This window comes from Hemitrygon akajei, chromosome 1 (genome assembly GCF_048418815.1).
Source record: "Hemitrygon akajei chromosome 1, sHemAka1.3, whole genome shotgun sequence".
NCBI classification, from domain to species: Eukaryota; Metazoa; Chordata; class Chondrichthyes; order Myliobatiformes; family Dasyatidae; genus Hemitrygon; species Hemitrygon akajei.
In genome coordinates this window covers 192,141,854-192,161,545 of record NC_133124.1, presented here as the reverse complement: position 1 = coordinate 192,161,545, position 19,692 = coordinate 192,141,854, and the positions used below count along the sequence as shown (strand labels likewise).

The 19,692-nt window shown below is 46.5% G+C and overlaps 1 protein-coding gene across 4 annotated transcripts in view; it reads right to left on the bottom strand.

Annotated features, from left to right (window-relative positions):
* Positions 1–10,570: 10,570 nt before the first annotated feature.
* LOC140734296 (pleckstrin homology domain-containing family A member 2-like) overlaps positions 10,571–19,692 on the bottom strand; it is a 111,353-nt gene continuing 102,231 nt past the window's right edge. For all 4 annotated transcript variants that reach the window (XM_073058092.1, XM_073058065.1, XM_073058083.1 and 1 more), the window contains 2 exons: positions 17,776–17,859; positions 10,571–11,283 (listed from right to left, as the gene is read on the bottom strand). In XM_073058092.1, coding sequence (XP_072914193.1) covers positions 10,915–11,283; positions 17,776–17,859 — 453 coding nt within the window. In that variant the 3' untranslated portion in view covers positions 10,571–10,914. The remainder of the gene's footprint in view (positions 11,284–17,775; positions 17,860–19,692) is intronic.

Sequence of the window (19,692 nt, the reverse complement as noted above, 5' to 3'; positions counted from 1 at the left end):
ATTTCTTAAGCCAAAGGTTTGTAATTCATTGCCACAGATGGCTGTGAAGTTCAGTAGAACACTGGATGCATTTAAGGCACAGGTTGATAGGTTCTTGATTAGTCCTGGGCATGAAAGGTTATGGGGAGACAGCAGGAGAATGGTGGTAAGAAGGAAATTGATCAGCTTTGATGAAATGGTGGAGCAGACTTGATGAGCCAATTGGCCTAATTCTCCATCTTACATCTTGTTAAACTTTATCAAGGTGTATAGATGTGATCTGTATGTGTGCATCTTTCACCTTAAGCACGTGCCTAGCTCTATATACACCAGGAAATAGAAAAGGTGAGTCAAAAGGGCAATGTTATGGTAAGTCATGGGAGATTTTAACATGCACATTGATTGGGAAAATCAGGTTGGAAATGGATCTCAAGAGGGCGACACACACAAAATGCTGGTGGAACACAGCAGGCCAGGCAGCATCTATAGGAGGAAGCACTGTCCACATTTTGGGCCGAGACCCTTCGCGAGTTTGTTGAATGCCTACAAGATGGCTTTTTAGAGCAGTTTGTCGTTGAGCCTACTAGGGGATCAGCTATATTGCATTGGGTGTTCTGTAATGAACCAGAGGCTATTAGGGAGCTTAAGGTAAAAGAGCCCTTAGGGAGCCAGTGATCACAATATGATTGAATTCAACTTGAAATTTGATAGGAAGAAAGTAAAGTGTCGTAGCAGTATTTCAGTGGAGTAAAGGAAATTACAGCAGTATGAGAGAGGAGTTGGCCAAAGTAAACTGGAAGGAACCCAGAAGCAGCAATGGCGTGCGTTTCTGGGAAAAAATGAGGAAGGTACAAGACAGATTTATTCCAAAAATAAAGAAATGGTAAAATGGTAAAGCAGCACAACCGTGGCTGACAAGGGAAGTCAAAGCTGATGTAAAAACAAAACAGAGGGCATACAACAAAGCAAAAATTAAGCTGGAAGTTAAAGGATTGGGAAGCTTTTAAAAACCTAAAGAGAACAAATAAAAGAATCATTAGAAGGGATGAGATAAAATATGGAAGTAAGCTAGCATACAATATCAAAGTGGATAGTAAAGGCTTTTTTAAGTATGTAAAAAATAAAAGAGATGAGAGTGGATATGGGACTGCTAGAAAGTGAAGCTGGAGAAGCAGTAACAGGGGACAAGGAGCTGGCTGATGAACTAAATGAGTATTTTGCGTCTCTCTTCACTGTGGAAGACACTAGCAGTGTGCCTGATGTTGTAGTGTGTGAAGGAAGAGAAGTGGGTGCAGTTACTGTTACAAGGGAGAAGGTGCTCAAAAAGCTGAAAGACCGAAGGGTACACAAATCACCCGGACCAGATGAACTGCACCCTAGGGTTCTAAAAGAGGTAGTGGCAAAGATTGTAGAGGCTTTAGAAATGATCTTTCAAAAATCATTGGACTGTGGCATGGTGCCAGAGGACTGGAAAACTGCAAATGTCAGTCCTCTCTCTAAGAGAAAGGCAGCAGAAATGGCTTTGTTGCCAAGTTTGCAGATGGTACGGAGATTGGTGGAGGGGCAGGTAGTGTTGAGGAAACAGGTAGGATGCAGAAGGACTTACACAGATAGGGAGAATGGGCAAGAAAGTGGCAAATGAAATACAGTGTTGGAAAATGCATGGTCATGCACTTTGGTTGTAGAAATAAATGTGCAGACTATTTTCTAAACGGGGAGAAAATCCAAAAATCTGCGAAGCAAAGGGACTTGGGAGTCCTTGTGCGAAACACCCTAAAGGTTAACTTGCAGGTTGAGTCGGTGGTGAGGAAGGCAAATGCAAAGATAGCATTCACTTCAAGAGGTCGAGAATACAAGAACAGGGATGTGATGCTGATGCTTTATAAGCCACTGGTGAGGCCTCACCTTGAGTATTGTGAACAGTTTTGGGCCCCTCATCTTCGAAAAGATGTGTTGGCATTGGAGAGGGTTCAGAAGAGGTTCACAGGGATGATTCCAGGAATGAAAGGGTTATCATATGAGGAACGTTTGATGTCTCTGGATCTGTACTTACAGGAATTTAGAAGGATGAGGGGGGATCTCATTCAAACCTTTCAAATGTTGAAAGGCTTAGACAGAGTAGATGTGGAAAGGATATTTCCCATGCTGGGAGAGTCTAGGACAAGAGGGCACAGCCTCAAGATAGGGGGGCACCCATTTGAAACAGCGATGCAGAGAAATTTCTTTAACCAGAGGGTGGTGAATTTGTGACCACAGGCAGCTGTGGAGGCCAGGTTGTTGGGTGTATTTAAAGCAGAGACTTGATAGGTTATAGATTGGACATGGCATCAAAGGTTATAGGGACAAGGCCGGGGAATGGGGTTGAAGAGTGGAATAAAGGATCAGCCATGATTGAATGCCGGAGCAGATTCGATGGGCCAAATGGCCTAAACCTTCTCCCATGTCTTACGGTATTAATGTATATGTGTTACTCTGTGTATGCATGTTTTGTGTGTAAGATCTCTGTGCAAATTTTCAATATGAACATGTACATCTCTGTCTGTCTGTGTGTGCCTGCATGTGTCTACCTGTTTCAAATCAGGAAAAACAAAAATATTTTCGGTACAATTGCGCGATAAGTTTTCAGCACATCTGTGTGGCTGTGTTGTTAAAGGTTTCCATTTGGACATTGTGAAATGGGATTGTACAGGAAGCAGCAAGCACCCAGATCTCTGTCTCTCCCTGATCTTCACAGCTGCTGACTTCAGTTTATTGGGGAGGGGGGTGTAAAGCAGAAGAAAGAAATGGAGGTAATGTTGCAGCTCCCTGATCCTTCTCAGTGTCTCTTTTTGCCTACAACACCAGGACCGTGCCCGGCTGGTGAAGCAAATGCCCTCCACTTGCATGTGATTACCCACACTGCCTTTGTGATGGCCATTCCTCCAGTCAATCAGGCCCCCACTACTGGAATATGCTTTTGCCAAGCCGTGTTGGTGAGGAGGCAAAAGGGTACTTGTTGAAGATTGTTTGCCCTAATTTGTCACAGTAACACAGGGCCTAGTGCCATACAGGATGTTCCCTGGGACATAGACTGAGACGAGTGCCAACTTCTGCGGGAAGTTACTCTCTGGTCCACCCAGCACTCAACAGCTTTCCCTGTCATTTAGTTATTCATTGAGATACAGTGCGGATAGGCCCTTCCGACCCTTTGAGCTACGCCACCGGGCAATACCGCAATTTAACCCTAATCGCGGGACAGTTTACAATGACCAACCGGTACGTCTTTGGACCGTGGGAGGAAACCCATGCGGTTAAGGGCGGAATGTGAAGAGCTCCTTACAGGCAGCAGCGGGAATTGAACCCTTGTCACTGGTACTGTAAAGCAGTGTGCTAACCACTGCACTACCATGCCAACCCAATCTTGGCAATGGGACTTACTCTGACGTCCTGGACTTTGTGTTGAGGGACACACTAAAGCTGGGTGCAGCCAGCGAGAAAGCTGAACGGGGAAGGATCAGAGCTTGAACAGCCCATGTTGTTACACACCAGCCGTCTGAGATCTTTCATAAAGTCCCACAAACTGCTTGCTCAAGGAGTGTGTTTAAAAGATGACCCATGTCATGCTGCTATTAAGTAGCTGGAAGAAAATGACATGATAAAAATTTTGAACTTCATGTTCTGCATTAGAAACATCCGAAACTTTGAACGAAAATTTTTACTTAGAACTACAAATCATCAGCAAAATTCACACTGACACAGAAAGATTGTTGTGGAGCTGAAACATATCAAAAATTGCTGATACTGAACATCTGACGTGAAAGCAAAGAAGGTTGCAAACACTCTGCAGGTTGGGCAGCATCTGTGGGGGGAGAAACAGTTAAAATGTCAGGTCTGGGGCTCTGCCACTACTGCGGAAGACAGGAAAAACTCTCTTGTTTAAAGTTCTGATGAAACATCCTCCCAAGCTGAAATGTTAACTGTTTCTCTGCCCGAGTGTCTCCGGCACTGTCTGCTGTGAAGGACCGCAAATAATTCAAAGCAAATTGTGTGGTAGATGTTCTAACTGGCCAATCATAGGCTGTCGCATCACTTCGCAAATGTAAGTGGGTGTGCAACCCCAGAAGCATGCTACTTCAAATACTTTAATCCCCTCAACCATTTTAGGGGCAGGACTATGGTACAGTGGTTAGCGTAACACTATTATAGCAGCCGCGGCCCAGGTTCAATTCCCACCACTGTCTGTAAGGAGTTTGTATGTTCTCCCTGTGAGGGTCCCAAAGACACACGGGCTGGTAGCCAAATGGATGTAATCAGTGGCCTGTGCTCGTTGGGCCAGAAGGTTCTGTTACTGTGCTACATCTCTCAATAAATGATCCATAAAGGCACTCAATTTTTTGACCGGGGAAGATGTCGGATGTGATATCTTCATCTTGCTTTGTCTGGAGCATATCCACAGGAAAATTTTGTTCCGGATAAGCTGACAGGAGTCGTAAAGATTACAAGCAACAGGCCCAGATGTTGCATATTCAGAGGGCAGCTGTTCACATATTTCCGACTGCCTCACGGTTCATTACCCAGTGTCTCTCAGCAATAGATCACCCCAGCAAACCTGCAGCAAACTGCAGTTAATAGCGCTTTCGACCCATCCCATTTTTGTTGGCCTAATCCCAGCTACTGGCCCTTGCTGCATTGATTTGGCAGACGAGAACAATTCCAGAGCATTTACAGATACTTTTCAATGTGGTGACCCTCTCTCGTACCCCTACCGGACCCAACCCTCCGATCAAGAGAAAGGCTTCAAGAAGCTCCTCCTTCTCCCACGTGACCCGCCATTCTGGCCCCTCTGAAAGCTGATATCAGTATTCACTCTGTACATGAAAAAGAAATCAAATTGACCCTGCTGGGGTCTGGAAATCTGAAACTCAAGCAGGAACTCTGAGAAACTCTCAGCTGGTGTGGAACAGCGAAAGAGAAACAGAGTTAGTTCTTCAGATCGGAGTCATTCAGTATAGCCATCCTGTAATATTGAAAGATTCCATTCGGCCCATTCAATCCATGCTAGCCTCCCACCAGCGGAGAAATCATCAGTTCCACTCCCCTCCTTATTTCCCTACAACTTATTTTCCCTCATTTGACCACCAGTTCTCTTCTACGTCCTTCTAGATCATGAGGGCCATAAAAGGCCCAACGTGCACACTTCTGGGATGTGGTGGCAGGGAGAACGTGCAAACTCCACACAGACAGCAACCAAGGTCGGGATTGAACCTGTAGCCCCAGCACTGTGAGACAACAGCACTACCTGCTGGACCACCCTGCTGCTTTATAAATTTCAATTAAATTTCTCCTAAGCTCACCCTATTCCTAAGAAAACAATTCCAAGTTAGCCGAAGTTCCTTTATAACTAGAGCTGTCCAGTAAGTTTCATCTGATTCCTCTCTGGGCAGATCACGTCCTTCTTGTAACTGTGGCTGGACCTGAACACATTACTCCTGCTGCGTAGCAGCTGTTTCTCTTCAGCATCTGGGTGCCGTGGGTAAGGCCAGCTTTTATTGACAAAATGTTGGCGAACCATCTGCCTGAGCCTCTGCAGTGACAGTGGCCACAACTAGGAAGTTTCGGTGGGCAGTTAAGAGTTAACCACGTGGCTGCGTTTCTAGGGTTAGGACCACAGATATCTGTCCTTGCAACAAGAGGGAATCAGATGCCTCTTCAGACCAGATTATTATGATAAACTTTTCTTAGAATAAATCTTACTTTAATGTTACGGAAATCCCACAGATGCACTTCTGGGAATTTGAACTTGCACTGCTGGCTTGCTAGCTCAGTGATTTAACCGCTGCTCTACCATTTTACTGGTTAATTATTTACTGAGATACAGCGTGGAACAAGGTCTTCTCGTCCCTTCAAACTGGCGCCGCTCAGCGACCCCTGATTTAACCCTAGCCTAATCGTGGGACAGCTTGCAATGACCAATTAACTGGTACGTCTTTCGAATGTGGGAGCACCAGGAGAGAACCCACACGTTCCACAGGAAGGATGTACAGACTCCCTACAGTTGACGCTGCAATTGAATTCCAAACTTTCTTGACGCCCTGAGCTGTAATAGGGTAATGCTTCATATCCCTTCTTACCCACCTCATGTGCCCATCCCATCCCCACAGGTCGTCCAACCTCCTCAATCTTCTACCATTTATTGCGTATCCTCCCCCCTCCTGCTCAGTTTCTCTTCTCCAAATCCTGTACTGCCCGCTTCATCAGAAGTCATTCCATCTTGTGAGCACAGTTGGCCATAAGGGAGGAGCAGATACCTGCAACACCCACCTAATTGAAACACTTGAGGGAAGTCACGGCAGGTAGCAAACATGAACTCTTTGAAGAGCTCGTAGGTACCCAAAGGTATTTTTTCATGGGGGATTTCACATTACCTCAGTATTTTATTTTTGGTTTTGCCGGACAAAAAAGGCTGGACTCTGCATTACTCTGTGTCTGAGCTGGTGCACCCACTCGTTTTGTCCCACCACAGCAACAGAGGGACCAGAGAAGAGGTCAGAAAGGGTATTTCCAAGGTTGGAGGCATTTGGTGATGTGGAAAAATGGTCGAGGGTTGGATAGATAAGCTTGGAACAGAGGAGACAAAGCACAAACTGTTGCATGAACTCAGCAGGTCAGAGGAAGGGAAGAGATAGCAGGCCGAGTCCCTGCCTCAGGACAGTTTGGAGGGGAATTTAACTAAGGGGTATAATGTGAGGTCTGTCCAGAGAGATGACTTATTCCCTCCTGCAGAGAGCTCTGCAATTAGAGGACAGTCATTCAAGACAATTGGCAGTGAAATTAGAGAGGAGCTGAGGGAATAATTTTTCCCCACCCAGACAGCAGAGAGTGCCCTGAACTCTGCCTGACAGGGTGTGGTGAGGCAGAAGTCCTCATCGCATTAAACAGAGCCCTTGAAAATTGGTAAGCAGTAGGGCTGCAAAGAACTGAGAAGTCGGAGTAATCTCACCAGGTCTCTGTTGGCTGCCGTGTTGACAAGGGACTGGAACAAAATGGTACACCACCCATTATCCTACTTCCAGGCTTCCGGGATCAGAACATTCTTCCCCACTCTCAGGTCTATTGATTGGCTCTGTCACATTGTGTTGCCATGGGAACCTCCACATGACCCCCAATAATCGTACATGGAAGTACTAAACCGTACTTGGGTGTGTTTGGGACGTTATTTTCAGACACAGGCGCAGCCGGATCACAGGGCAGTGATGTCGATAAACCGAGGCCTGAGCAATCATCACGCAAAAGATTGAACGTATATCACCTCACACCACTGTCGCCAGTGAAACCAAGCTTCGGCTCTCCTCTGTGTGGAACACCAGCTGTTTTCCAGTGAAGGCTTTGGCCCCATTTTACAAAATGATGCTCCGTCTGTTCTAATTGAAGCATACATGTTGAGGCACAGGGGGACAGAAACGCCCAAAGAAGAAGAAAGATGGGAGTGTCTGTCAAACACAGCCTGTTGAGATATTACCTCATAGCCTCAGTGATTCCTGACCTCTGAAGAGTTCTCCCTGTGAGCCTGTGGCTTCTGATAGGTCCTCCGACCTTCTTCCACATCCCAAAAAACAACTGGTAGAGATTGGAGATTCCAAAGTAGCCTCTTAGGTGGAAGAATATGGGACAACTTGAAGAGCATTTGAGAAAGATTGCAGGGAAGTGATAGAATGGGATTGCTCTGAAAACCAGCATCAATTAGATGGGCTGAATGGCTTTCTTCCATCCTGTCTAGAAATGTTAGTTGCAACACAAGTCTATGCTCCCTCAGCAGCCTCTGTGCCAATCTCAAACAAGACCACCAAACAACAGTCTGTGCTTGAATTATTTTTCTCCCCCTTCCTCGACCTCAGCTATGATCGTGTACAAGGGGCCAAATTAGCTGCTCCTGCTCTTTGCTGTACTCCTGCAGCCACCCTCTGGCCACTAAAGATCAATTAACAACTGCCCGAATAGCTCTCACTTGCTCCGCTGCAAACTTGCTGAGAGTTTCACAGCCAATTCAAAAGTTCAAAGTTCATTTATTATCAAAGTATGTATACATTTTACAACCTTGAGATTCATCTCCTTACAGGCAGCCACAAAACAAAGAAACCCAAAAGAGCCCTTTTTAAAAAGACCCGTCAAACACCTAATGCAAACGGAGACAAAAGAAAACCAAATTGTTCGAACAATAAAAGTAAGCAAACGGCATTCAGAACTGAAGTGAAGCCAGGCATTACTGCAGCCTCAATTCAGCACAGAGCTGAGTAAACGCCGCGGAGCAGCCAACGGAACCGGCTCATCCCTCGGCTCCAGTCCCAACACCCTGACCTTTTCAAACTGGCATGGGGCTTAAGTTGTCCAAACATCCTTGCTCCTAAACCACTCTGAGGCCTGGCCCCCACGGACACAGTTCAGCCCAGCACTTAGGTCAATCAAACCCTGGGTCTTTCCTCAGCCCTGGGCTCTGCCTCATCTCCCCATTGTTTGCTGTGATTTTTTACCAGAAAAAGTGTTATAATAACGTTCTTAGCTGCTTTCTTTGCCACCAATGAGTAGTCGCTGGGGTTCACCAGCGGCATCTTAAACAGACCCACTGGTGTAATATTTCTACAATTGGGAAAACATTTATTATAGATACGGATGGATTTTGGGCACATTTATGACCTGTCCCCAATATTTGAATATTGAGAGTCTTCCTTAAGCTTAATGAGAGAGCCAGGGAGTGTGATATGGTGACATTTATGTACTTTGATAATAAACTTACTTTGAACATTGAAATAATGATGGAAGGGGAGCTAACAACAGCACACCTGATTTAGATGGGCTGCCTGCCTCACTTTTCTTGCCATTTCTTAAGGTTCTTAAAGTGATTCTGGAGAAGCAAACAGAAATGGAACTGATGGCTTTATAGATGTAGGTGGAGGAGCAAGTAGTGTTGAGGATCTACTAAAGGTCTTCGATTACGGGAATGGGCTAAGAAGTGGCAGATGGAATATAGTGTAAGGAAGTGCATGGTCATTCACTTTGGTACAAGGAATAAAGGTGTAGACCGTTTTAGAAATGGGGAGATGATTCACAAACCAGAGATGCAAAGGCACTTGGGAGAATTTGTCCAGAATTCCTACAATTTAACTTGCAGTTTGAGTCGATGGTAAGGAAGGCAGATGCAATGTTCACATTCATTTTGAGGGGACTGGAATATGAGTGCGGGGACATGAAGCGTTAGAAGCCATTGTTTGCACTGTATTTCGAGTATTGTGAGCATTCCTGGCCCTTTAGCTAAGAGAGGATGTGCTGGCATTGGAGAGGGTGCAGAGGATTTTGATGAGAATCTCCTGGGAGTGACAGGGTTAACATATGAGGAGCATTTAATGCTCTAGGCTTTTTCTAGCTGGGGTTTAGAAGAATGAGGGGCATCTCATTGAAACCTATCAAATATTGAAAGGCCTAAAAGGATAAAGTGGATGTAGAGAGGATGCTTCCTTTAGTGGGAGAGTCTAGGGCCAGAAGGCACAGCCTCAGAACAGAGGGACATCCCTTTCGAACAGAGATGTGGCGGAACTTCTTTAGCCGGAAGGTGGTGAATCTGTGTAATTCATTTCCATAGAGGGCTATGGAGACCAAATCATTGGGTATATTTAATGTGAAAGTTGATAAGTTCTTGATTAGTAAGGGCATCAAATGTAGGTGAGTTGAGAGGGAAAACAAATGGGCTATGAACGAATAGTGGAGCAGACTCGATGGGCTGAATGGCCTAATTCTGCTCCCAAGTCTTATAGCTCTGAGGAGACAACAATGTCCTATCTCAAGTACAAACGGTCAGACACAAAGAATGCCTGATCTAGGAATTGCAATTCCCCACACACCCAATCCTCCAATACAAGGATTATTTCAACTCTCTGGGCAAATTGATTCACATCTGTTTCTAGGTACAAGAACCAGGATCACAGCCCATGTGACCATAAGATACGGGAACATATTAAGGCCATTTGGCCCATCAAATCAATGCCAGTGTTCAATCACGATTGACATCATCTTTTGCCCCCATTCTCCTGCATCATCCCAGCAAGCACTTACCCCCACCCCTCACAAATCAAGAACCTATCAACTTCTGCCTTCAATACATGCAATGACTTGACTTCTACAGCCTTCTTCTGCAACAAATTCCACAGATTTACCACACTGATTGAAGACATTCCTCACGTTAAAGGGAGATCAGTTTTATTCTGTGGGTGTACCCTTGGACCCTAGTCTCTCCTAATACTAGTCTCCACTTCCACTCTGTCCGGGCCTTTCAGTATCTTGTAGATTTCAGTAAGATCCCCCACTCATCCTTCTGAAGCCCACAGAGATCAAGTAATTCTCATATGATAAGCCTCTCAATCTTGGGATCCATCTTGTTAACATCCTCCAGGGCCAGCACTCATCTCCTGAGATATGAGGCCTGGAATTGCTCACAGTATTCCAAATGTGGTCGGCCAATGTCCCATAAATCCTCAGCTGTACGTCCCATCTTATACCCTCTTGTGTGGTGTGTGGTATCTGCATTGCTGATTCCTCAAAAGACGTTCAGTGGCAACAGGGATTTTAAAATGACACCAGCTTTAATACATTCCTTTCAACAATGCATCATGGACACTCACTGACTCTATAAAGGTAGTGCTAGGCAATTTCTTCCCCTGAATTTTCAGGTGGTAAAAAAAAAAAAGTGAACATGGTTGTGCAAAAACTCAAGCCACCGTAGGAATGCAAAGTCCCAACAGAAGCTCTTCAGCTTCTCTTTAGCAGTTCTCTTCCAACGCAATGTCACAGTCCTACCAACGAGCGCCGGGGCGCTGGAGATGAGGACGCCAAGCTAAGCGATGTGAAAGCGACACTTTGGCCAGAGTTTCTAATCCTAGGAAAACCAAGCATCAGGAAGGACATCCGTTAGACGTCTGATGTTCGGATCCCGTCGTCGTCGATGTCGTAGACGAAGTGGTGCTCCTTCTGGGGAGCTGGCTGGGACCTGTGCCTGCGCCGCTTGTCCTGGCCGTTCACCCCCGCCAGCTGCGGGCCTGGCTCCGCGGAGGACTCCTGCGCTTCGCCGTGGTCTTCCTCCGGCGCCGGCGAGGCGGGCAGTCTGGCAGCGGTGGGCACCGGGGTCCACGGCTGCCACGACGACACCATGGAGGTGGACTTGATGAGAGGCCGCTTCTCCTCGCCGTGGGTGGCCGTGCCACCGAGCGGTGGTGAGAGCGGAGCGCCGGACGGGTCGGCCTGAAGCCCGGAGTTGGTCCTGGTGAAGGTCGCTTGAGCCTGCAAACGAGAAGTGAGAAGGGCAAAGGTGAGAGGTTTTATTTCCACAGCCCTATCAAACACCTCCTCCCACTGGGGCTTCTGTGCACATTTGACTGTAGCCGACACTGTAACCTCTCAATCATCCTCTCTGCTTCCCAAGAAAGCGTTAAACGTCTGAGCACCTTTTGAAATGATTCTAGTTGCATTCAAATTTCTCCAACTTTACCCCCCCTCCCCAACTGCATCACCTTCTCCAGCACAGAGACCCTCTGAGATCTGCATGTGCCCACACACACACACGAGATTCTGCAGATTCTGGTGGTCTTGAGCAAAACACACACACAAAATGTCAGTTAGGCAGCAACTATGGCGAGGAATAAACAGTCGACATTGCAGGCCGAGGTCCTGATGAAGGACCTCCATCATAAACGTAGACTGTTCGTTGCCCTCCATAGATACCGCCTGACTCATTGAGATCTCTGTGCTCCCAGTCTATTCCATGATATACTCAAAGTTGCAGTGTAAGTTGAAAGGGTGGTTAAGAAGGTGTGTTACCCTTTCTTAGTCAAGGCATTGAGTTCCAGTGCCATGAAGTAATGTCACGGCTCTAAAAGACTCTGGTTAGACCACACTTGAAGTGTTGTGTTCAGTTCCGATTGCTTCATTATAGGAAGCGGATGTGGAGCTTTAGAGAGGGTGCAGAGGAGATTTACCAGGATAATGCCCGGATTAGAGACGTCTAATGAGGAACTGCTAAGTCAACTGGAGCTTTTCACTTTGCAGTGAAGGACAACGAGAGGCAACTTGACTTGTAAAAGACGATTAAAGGCACAGACAGAATGGGCAGTCAGCATCTTTTTCCCGGGGCAGAAATACGGAGGCATAATTTTAAGGTGAAAATTTAAAAGGAGGAACGTATAGACGGAATGTCACAGGTAGTTGTTTTTTTAAGTAAATACACATGGAATGCACTACCAGAGGAGGCAAATAAATTAGAAGAATTTAAGAGACTCTTAGAAAGACACATGCATGAAAGAAAATTGAGGGCTCTGTGGGAGAGAAGCATTATTTTGATCTCGGTACAACTGTGTGGGTCGTAGGGCCTTTACTGGGTTGAACTGTTCTATGAAGCACATTTGGACTTCACTACACTGAAGGCTCTATGCAAGTAGAAGTTTGTGGAGCGATATGCATCCAGACCCAGCCTGACCACGCAGAGAATTGTCAGCACTCTCACCGCCTATTGGTAACGTCCTGTTGGAAGGCACACACAGGGTCTGAAGAAATGAGCGTGTACAGAATCTCTCAGCGTGGGGATCAGTGCCTGGTACGGCCTGTCTCCATGGGTCCTGACAGCTCTTAGCCAAGAACACAACGTCTCCGCAGCAGCAGATGTGAATTAATTCAGTTCCAGTGAAAACCGAAGCCCTGACTCACCTCCGTGACAACTCAGACAGTGGGTTTGTGACTAATCAACATTTACAGACACTCCCTTTCTCAGCTGACGCGTGGAGTAATCAGACTGTCCATCAAACAAAATGGCACTGTTTTCTGTGCCAACAATAGATGGTATACATGGAGGCTGGGATCTGGGGTAAAACCTGTGTCAAAAGTTTCTTGCCCCTACTTCTATTTGTCCCATTCATTCTAGTCCTGTCAAAGGAATGGCTCCTGTCTGTTGTCAGTTCTGAAAGAGGATCAACCCCTTTGAGTAACCAGCTTCTCCAGTGCAACACGGTCAACTGTCCGGCCGCTGCCGACGTGCTCAGGTGTGTCAGACTGTCCAGCACTGGCCACTTGTGGTGGGAGGAACAGGAGTCTGAGAACTGACCCTGATTCACACTCTGCCTTGCCAGGAGTGCCAGGGACTGTGGGAATAGCAACGAGCTCAGGGCCTGCATCAACAACCATCAGTGAGACTTGGTTACAGGAGGGGCAGCTCGATGGTCCAAGGTTCTGTAGACATGACAGAGTGGCAGGGATTAGAGGAGGAGGGGTGCAGTCCTCAGTTAGGACAGGCTGGAGAACTCATCTAGTGAGGTGTTACGGCTGGAACTGAGAGACAAGAAAGGTATGACCGTGTTAATGGGGCTGTATTACAGACCACCCAACACTCCTAGGAACTTAGAGGAACAAATTTGTAGAAAGATCACAGATGGTTGCAAGAATCAAGGCTGTGATAGCATGTGATTTTAACTTCCCACATATTGACTGGGACTCCCATGCTGTCACAGGAATAGATGGGACAGAGTTTGTCAAATGTGTTCAGGAAAATCTCCTGATGTCCCAATGAGGGAGTGTGCGATACTTGATCTGCTATTAGGGAATGAGACAGTACAGGTGGCAGAAGTTTGTGTAGAGGGGAACTCTCTGCACTTAGTGATCACTAGGCCATTAGTTTAAAAGTCAGTACGTAAAAAGATAGGTCTGGTCTGCAGGTTGAAATTCCAAATTTGAGAAGTGCCAATTTTAATGGGATCAGAAATGATCTGACAAGTGTGGATTGGGACAGGTTGTCTTCTGGCAAAGGTATACTAGGTAAATGGACGGTGTTCAAAAGTGAAATTTTGAGAGTACAAAGCTTGTACTGTATAAAAGGTAAAGGTAACAAATGTAGGGAACCTTGGCTTTCCAATAGATTGTGGCCCTGGTTAAGAGAAGAAAGGAAGTGGAGAGCAGGTACAGGCAGGGAGGAACAAATGAGGTGCTTATGGTGTATAAGAACACCCAAGAAAGAAACCAGGGAGGCTAAAAGGAGGCAAGAAGTTGCTCTAGCAGACAAGGTGAAGGAGACACCTCAGGGATTCTACAGAGGAAAAGGATTGCAAGGTACAAAATAAGTTCTCTGGAAGACCAAAGTGGCAATTCAAGACAGATGGGGGAGATTTTAAGTAATTTTTTTTGCATCTGAATTTATTCAGGAGACGGACACAGAGTCTATAGTAATGAGGCAAAGTGGCATCATGGACCCTGTGCAAATTACAGAGGAGGAGATGTCTGCTATCCTTTAGGCAAGTCAGATGGATAAATCCCCAGGTGTTCCCTCGGACCCTAAGGGAGACAAGTGCAGAAATTGCCAGGGCCCTGGCAGAGATTCTTAAATTATCATTAGCGACAAGAGTGGTACCAGAGGATGGAAGGATAGCCAATGTTGGTCCACTGTTTAAAAAAAGGCTCCAAACATAAACCAGGAAATCATAGGCCAGTGAGTCTGTCATCAGTTGTAAAGTTATTGGAAGGTATTCTAAAGGACCAGATACATAGACGTGGACTGATTAACGATGGTTAGCATGGCTTCATGCATGGATGGTCATCTCTAACCAGTTGTTCAAGGAAGTTACCAGGAAAGTGGATGAAGGCAAGGTAGTGGGTGTTGTTTACATGGACTTTAGCAAGGCATTAGACAAGGTCCCACATGGGAGGTTGGTCAAGAAGATTCAGTCGCTCAGCATTCAAGATGAAGTATCAAATTGGATTAGACCTTGGCTTTGTGGGAGAAGCCAGAGTGGTAATAGGTGTTTGCCCTCTGACTGGAAGCCTGTGACTAGTGGAGTGCCACAGGGATCGGTGTTGGGTCCTTTGTTGTTTGTCATCTGTATCGATGATCTGGATGATACCATAATTAACAGTATCAGCACATTTGCAGATGACACCAAGACTGGGAGTGTAGTGGACAGTGAAGAAAGCTTTTGACAGAGTGGCCTTGGTAAATCAAAGTACTGAGTATGTTATGTTGAAGTTGTACAAGACGTTGGTGAGGCCTAATTTGTAGCATTGTGTGCAGTTTTGGTTACCCATCTGCAGGAAAGATGTAAACAAGCTTGAAAGAGGACAGAGAAAATTAAGAAGGACGTTGCTGGTTCTGGAGGAAAGATTTCAAGGGCGAAGAGACAATTTCGAACGAGGTTGGAGGTGACATCGGATGCACAGCAACTCTGGCAGGGTCTGCAAGACATTACTTACTACAAAGTGAAACCCAACAGCATAAATGGCAGCGATGCTTCACTACCAGATGAACTCAATGCCTTCTATGCCCGCTTTGAAAGGGAGAACACAACTACAGCTGTGAAGATCCCTGATGCACCTGATGACTCTGTGATCTCTGTCTCAGAGGCCGATGTTATGCTGTCTTTAAAGAGAGTGAACCCTCGCAAGGCGAAAGGCCCCAACGGAGTACCTGGTAAGGCTCTGAAAACCTGTGCCAACCAACTAGTGGGAGCATTCAAGGACATTTTCAACCTCTTACTGTTACAGGCAGAAGTTCCCACTTGCTTCAAAAATTATACCAGAGCCTAAAAAGAATAATGTGAGCTGCCTTAATGACTATCACCCGGTAGCACTCACATCTACAGTGATGAAATGCTTTGAGAGGTTGGTCATGACTAGACTGAACTCCTGCCTCAGCAAGGACTTGGACCCATTGCAACTTCCCTAGCGCCACAATAGGTCAACGGCAGATGCAATCTCAATGGCTCTCCACACGGCTTTAGACCACCTGGACAACACAAACACCTACGTCAAGATGCTGCTCATCGACCTTATCATTCCCACAATCCTGATTGAGAAGTTGCAGAATCTGGGCCTCTGTACCTCCCACTGCAATTGGATCCTCAATTTTCTAACTGGAAGACCACAATCTGTGTGGATTGGTGATAACATATCCTCCTTGCTGACGATCAACACTGGCACACCTCAGAGGTGTGTGCTTAGCCCACTGCTCTACTCTCTATATAACCTGACTGTGTGGCTAGTCATAGCTCAAATATGATCTATAAATTTGCTGACGATACAGCCATTGTTGGTAGAATCTCAGGTGGTGACAAGAGGGCATACAGGAGTGAGATATTCCAACTAGTGGAGTGGTGCCGCAGCAACAACCTGGCACTCAACGTCAGTAAGATGAAAGAGCTGATTGTGGACTTCAGGAATGGTAAGATGAAGGAACACATACCAATCCTCATAGAGGGATCAGAAGTGGAGAGAGTGAGCAGCTTCAAGTTCCTGGGTCAAGATCTCTGAGGATCTAACCTGGTCCCAACGTATCAGTATAGTTATAAAGATGGCAAGGCAGCGTCTATACTTCATTAGAAGTTTGAAGAGATTTGGCATGTCAGCAAATACACTCAAAAACTTCTATAGTTGTACCGTGGAGAGCATTCTGACAGGCTGCATCACTGTCTGGTATGGAAGGGCTACTGCAGAGGATTGAAAGAAACTGCAGAACATTGTAAATCTAGTCAGCTCTATCTTGGGTACTAGCCTACAAAGTATCCAGGACATCTTCAGGGAGCGGTGTCTCAGAGAGGCAGTGTCCATTATTAAGGACCTCCAGCACCCAGAGCATGCCCTTTTCTCACTGTTACCACCAGGCAGGAGGTACAGAAGCCTGAAGGCACAGAAGCCTGAAGGCACACACTCAGTGATTCAGGAACAACTTCTTCCCCTCCGCCATCGGGGAGGAGGTACAGGAGCCTGAAGACACACACTCAGCGATTCAGGAACAGCTTCTTCCCCTCTGCCATCCAATTCCTAAATGGACATTGAACCCTTGGATACTACCTCACTTATTTTAAACATACAATATTTCTGTTTTTTGCACTATTTTAAAATCTATTCAATATACATATACTGTAACTGATTTACTTTTTTTTTCTATATTATGTGTTGCATTGAACTGCTGCTGCTAAGTTAACAAATTTCACGCCTCATGCCGGTGATAAGAAACTTGATTCTGATCGAATAGGTTAGGACTGTATTCTTTAGAACACAGAAGATTGAGGAGATTTGATAGAGGTATCCAGTATTATGAGGGGTATGGATAGGGTAAATGCAAGCAGACTTTTTCCACTGAGGTTGGGTGGGACTACAACCAGAAGTCATGGGTTAAGGGTGAAAGGTGAGAGGTTTACAGTGAGCACGAGGGGAAATTTCTTCGCTCAGAGGGTCGTGGGAGAGTGTGGAAAGAGTGGTGCATTTGAGCTCGATTTCTATGCTTACGAGAAGTTTGGATAGGCACATGGATGGTAGAGGTATGGAGAGCTATGGTCCCAGTGCAGGTCAATGGGAGTCGGCAGTTTAAATGGTTTCGGCATGGACTAGATGGGCTGAAGGGCCTGTTTCTGTACTGTACTTCTCTATTACTTTGGTTTATGCACAAGGGTTCTTCAAAATAACAATTTTAAAATGTTGTTTAGACAGAAAGGAGGTGAAACAGCAATAATATGAAGGTCTGAAATAAATAAGGTATAACCCTGCACACCCACCCACCCACTCACTCACTCACAATTGTTTCCTTGCAACCTGCGTTTATAATCCACCTCTCGGTGCCTCTCCCATGGCTGCGATATCCCTGGCCTCCTTACAGCGACCGTGTGTCTGAGCGCTGCTCACACACCAGTACTGCTGTTCGTGCTCACCAACAGCACAACCACCACGGGCAGTTTTGCAATACCCTTCACGTGACTCCTACGTGAACCTGCGTTTTTCATGTTTAAGTTCAGGAGTACGTACCGTGGCGTTGCTCGAACCTTTATGCAGCTTAATTGCCCCGTTGATGGCCTTTATCCAGCTTTCCATCTCTGCAGGACTGTCCGCCTGTTTAAAACGGACACAGGACAATGATCAGACATTTTGTTTTTTGCCTTCTCCTGCACACGTAAGACAGTGAGGCTCACACAACTGCTCAGCTGCTGAACGTACCAGAATCCTTCGCGGAGTCGGAGTTTGGCTGGTCAGTATTGATCATACGGTTTCAGAGAGTCCCAATGGCGGTCCGCTGACCACCAACCTGTCAGATTGTGCGTTCTGCCATCAGAAACGGGGGCAGGGTAGCTCCCCCGCTCTGTCACTACTGCCTGCCCGCGCCACGCTCGCAGACCGATCGTCCCAGCCTATCAACGTGACCGACCCAGAGCTCAGTGCAGGCAGGTGGCCGCACTCCCAGACAGGCTTGGACAGCCGGCAAGGAGCCCGGCCCACCAGCCGGCAGAGCTGTCACCGGTACCCAGCGACTACACCAACACTAAAACAGATAAAAATGGATGTTTCCTTTTGTGCGAGAACTCAGAACCAAGGGTCACTGCTTAATAATAATGGGTGGCCCAGTAAGGATGTCAAAGGTTACGAGAGAAGGCAGGAGAAAGAGGTCGAGAGGGATAATCAATTGGCCATGATAAAATGGCGGAGCAGATTCGATGGGCTGAATGGCATAATTTGCTCCTATACCTTATGGTCTTATTTCAGACTGATGATCTTCCCCCTTCCCCCACAGATACTTTGGAGCCCTGGAAACAAAGTCTTTGCAGAAATGGATGAACTGCTAAGGTGGACAAGGTCATATTGGTTTGTGGTGGTGGGGGGGGAGGGGAAGAGGAGGGGTTGTGTTCAGAGGGAACAGAGGACAGTGCAGCACAACAGGGGCTCCAAAGCCTACAATGTTGCAATGATCTATGGAGGCATATTGTGTGTGTGTGTGTGTGTGTGTGTGTGCGTGCGCGCGTATTTTCCCATTTTCTTCCACCCACTGGAGTCCCTTAAACATCTCTCATGTATCTGCCTCGACCATCACCCCTGCAGTGCTTTCCAGGCACCCATCGCCCTGCGTACAATAATGTACCTCAGACATTAAACAGATGCGGCCTTGGGGAAAAGGTGAGGGCTATACACTCTATGCTTTTAATCATCATCTTACATGCCTCTATCAAGTCTCCTTCTCCTTTGCTCCGAAGAGGAGAGCTCTATAAACGCTCCTTGGGCTTCCAGACCGGGTACAGGAATCGATTTTAACTGGCGCTTTGTTGACAGACTCTGCTGTCTTCATCAGGGAAGATGGCAGAGTTTGTCATCGGAACATCGGTTCAAGTCGATACCTGTGCTGAGCTGGAAGCGTTTATTCATCGTTTACGCTGGGCGAGCACTTGACCCTTTTTCAGGAAGGTTCTAGTTCGAGTGGAGCTTATACCCAGAGTTGTACAGTACTGGCCCTTCAGCCTGACTTTTCCATGGCCACCAGGTAGTCTACTTCAGTCAGCACTACTTGCCTGCATTTGGCCCACGTCCCTCTAAACAATTCATATCCAATCAAAACGTACAAAAAAGCTGGATGAACTCAGGAGGTCGGGCAGCATCCGTTGAAAGGAGCAGTCAACGTTTCGGGCCGAGAACCTTCGTCAGGACTAAAGGAGGAGAGGGCTGTCTTCAGTACTGACGAAGGGCCTCGGCCCGAAACGTTGACTGCTCGTTTCCACGGATGCTGCCCGACCTGCTGAGTTCATCCAGCGTGTTTGTACGTCTTGATTTGACCCCAGCATCTGCAGTGTACTTTGTGTTTTCATATCCAATTACCCATCCAAATGTCTTTTAACCATTATAATTGTACCAATCTCTACCACTTCCTCCGGCAGCTCGCTCAACACACCAACACATCAT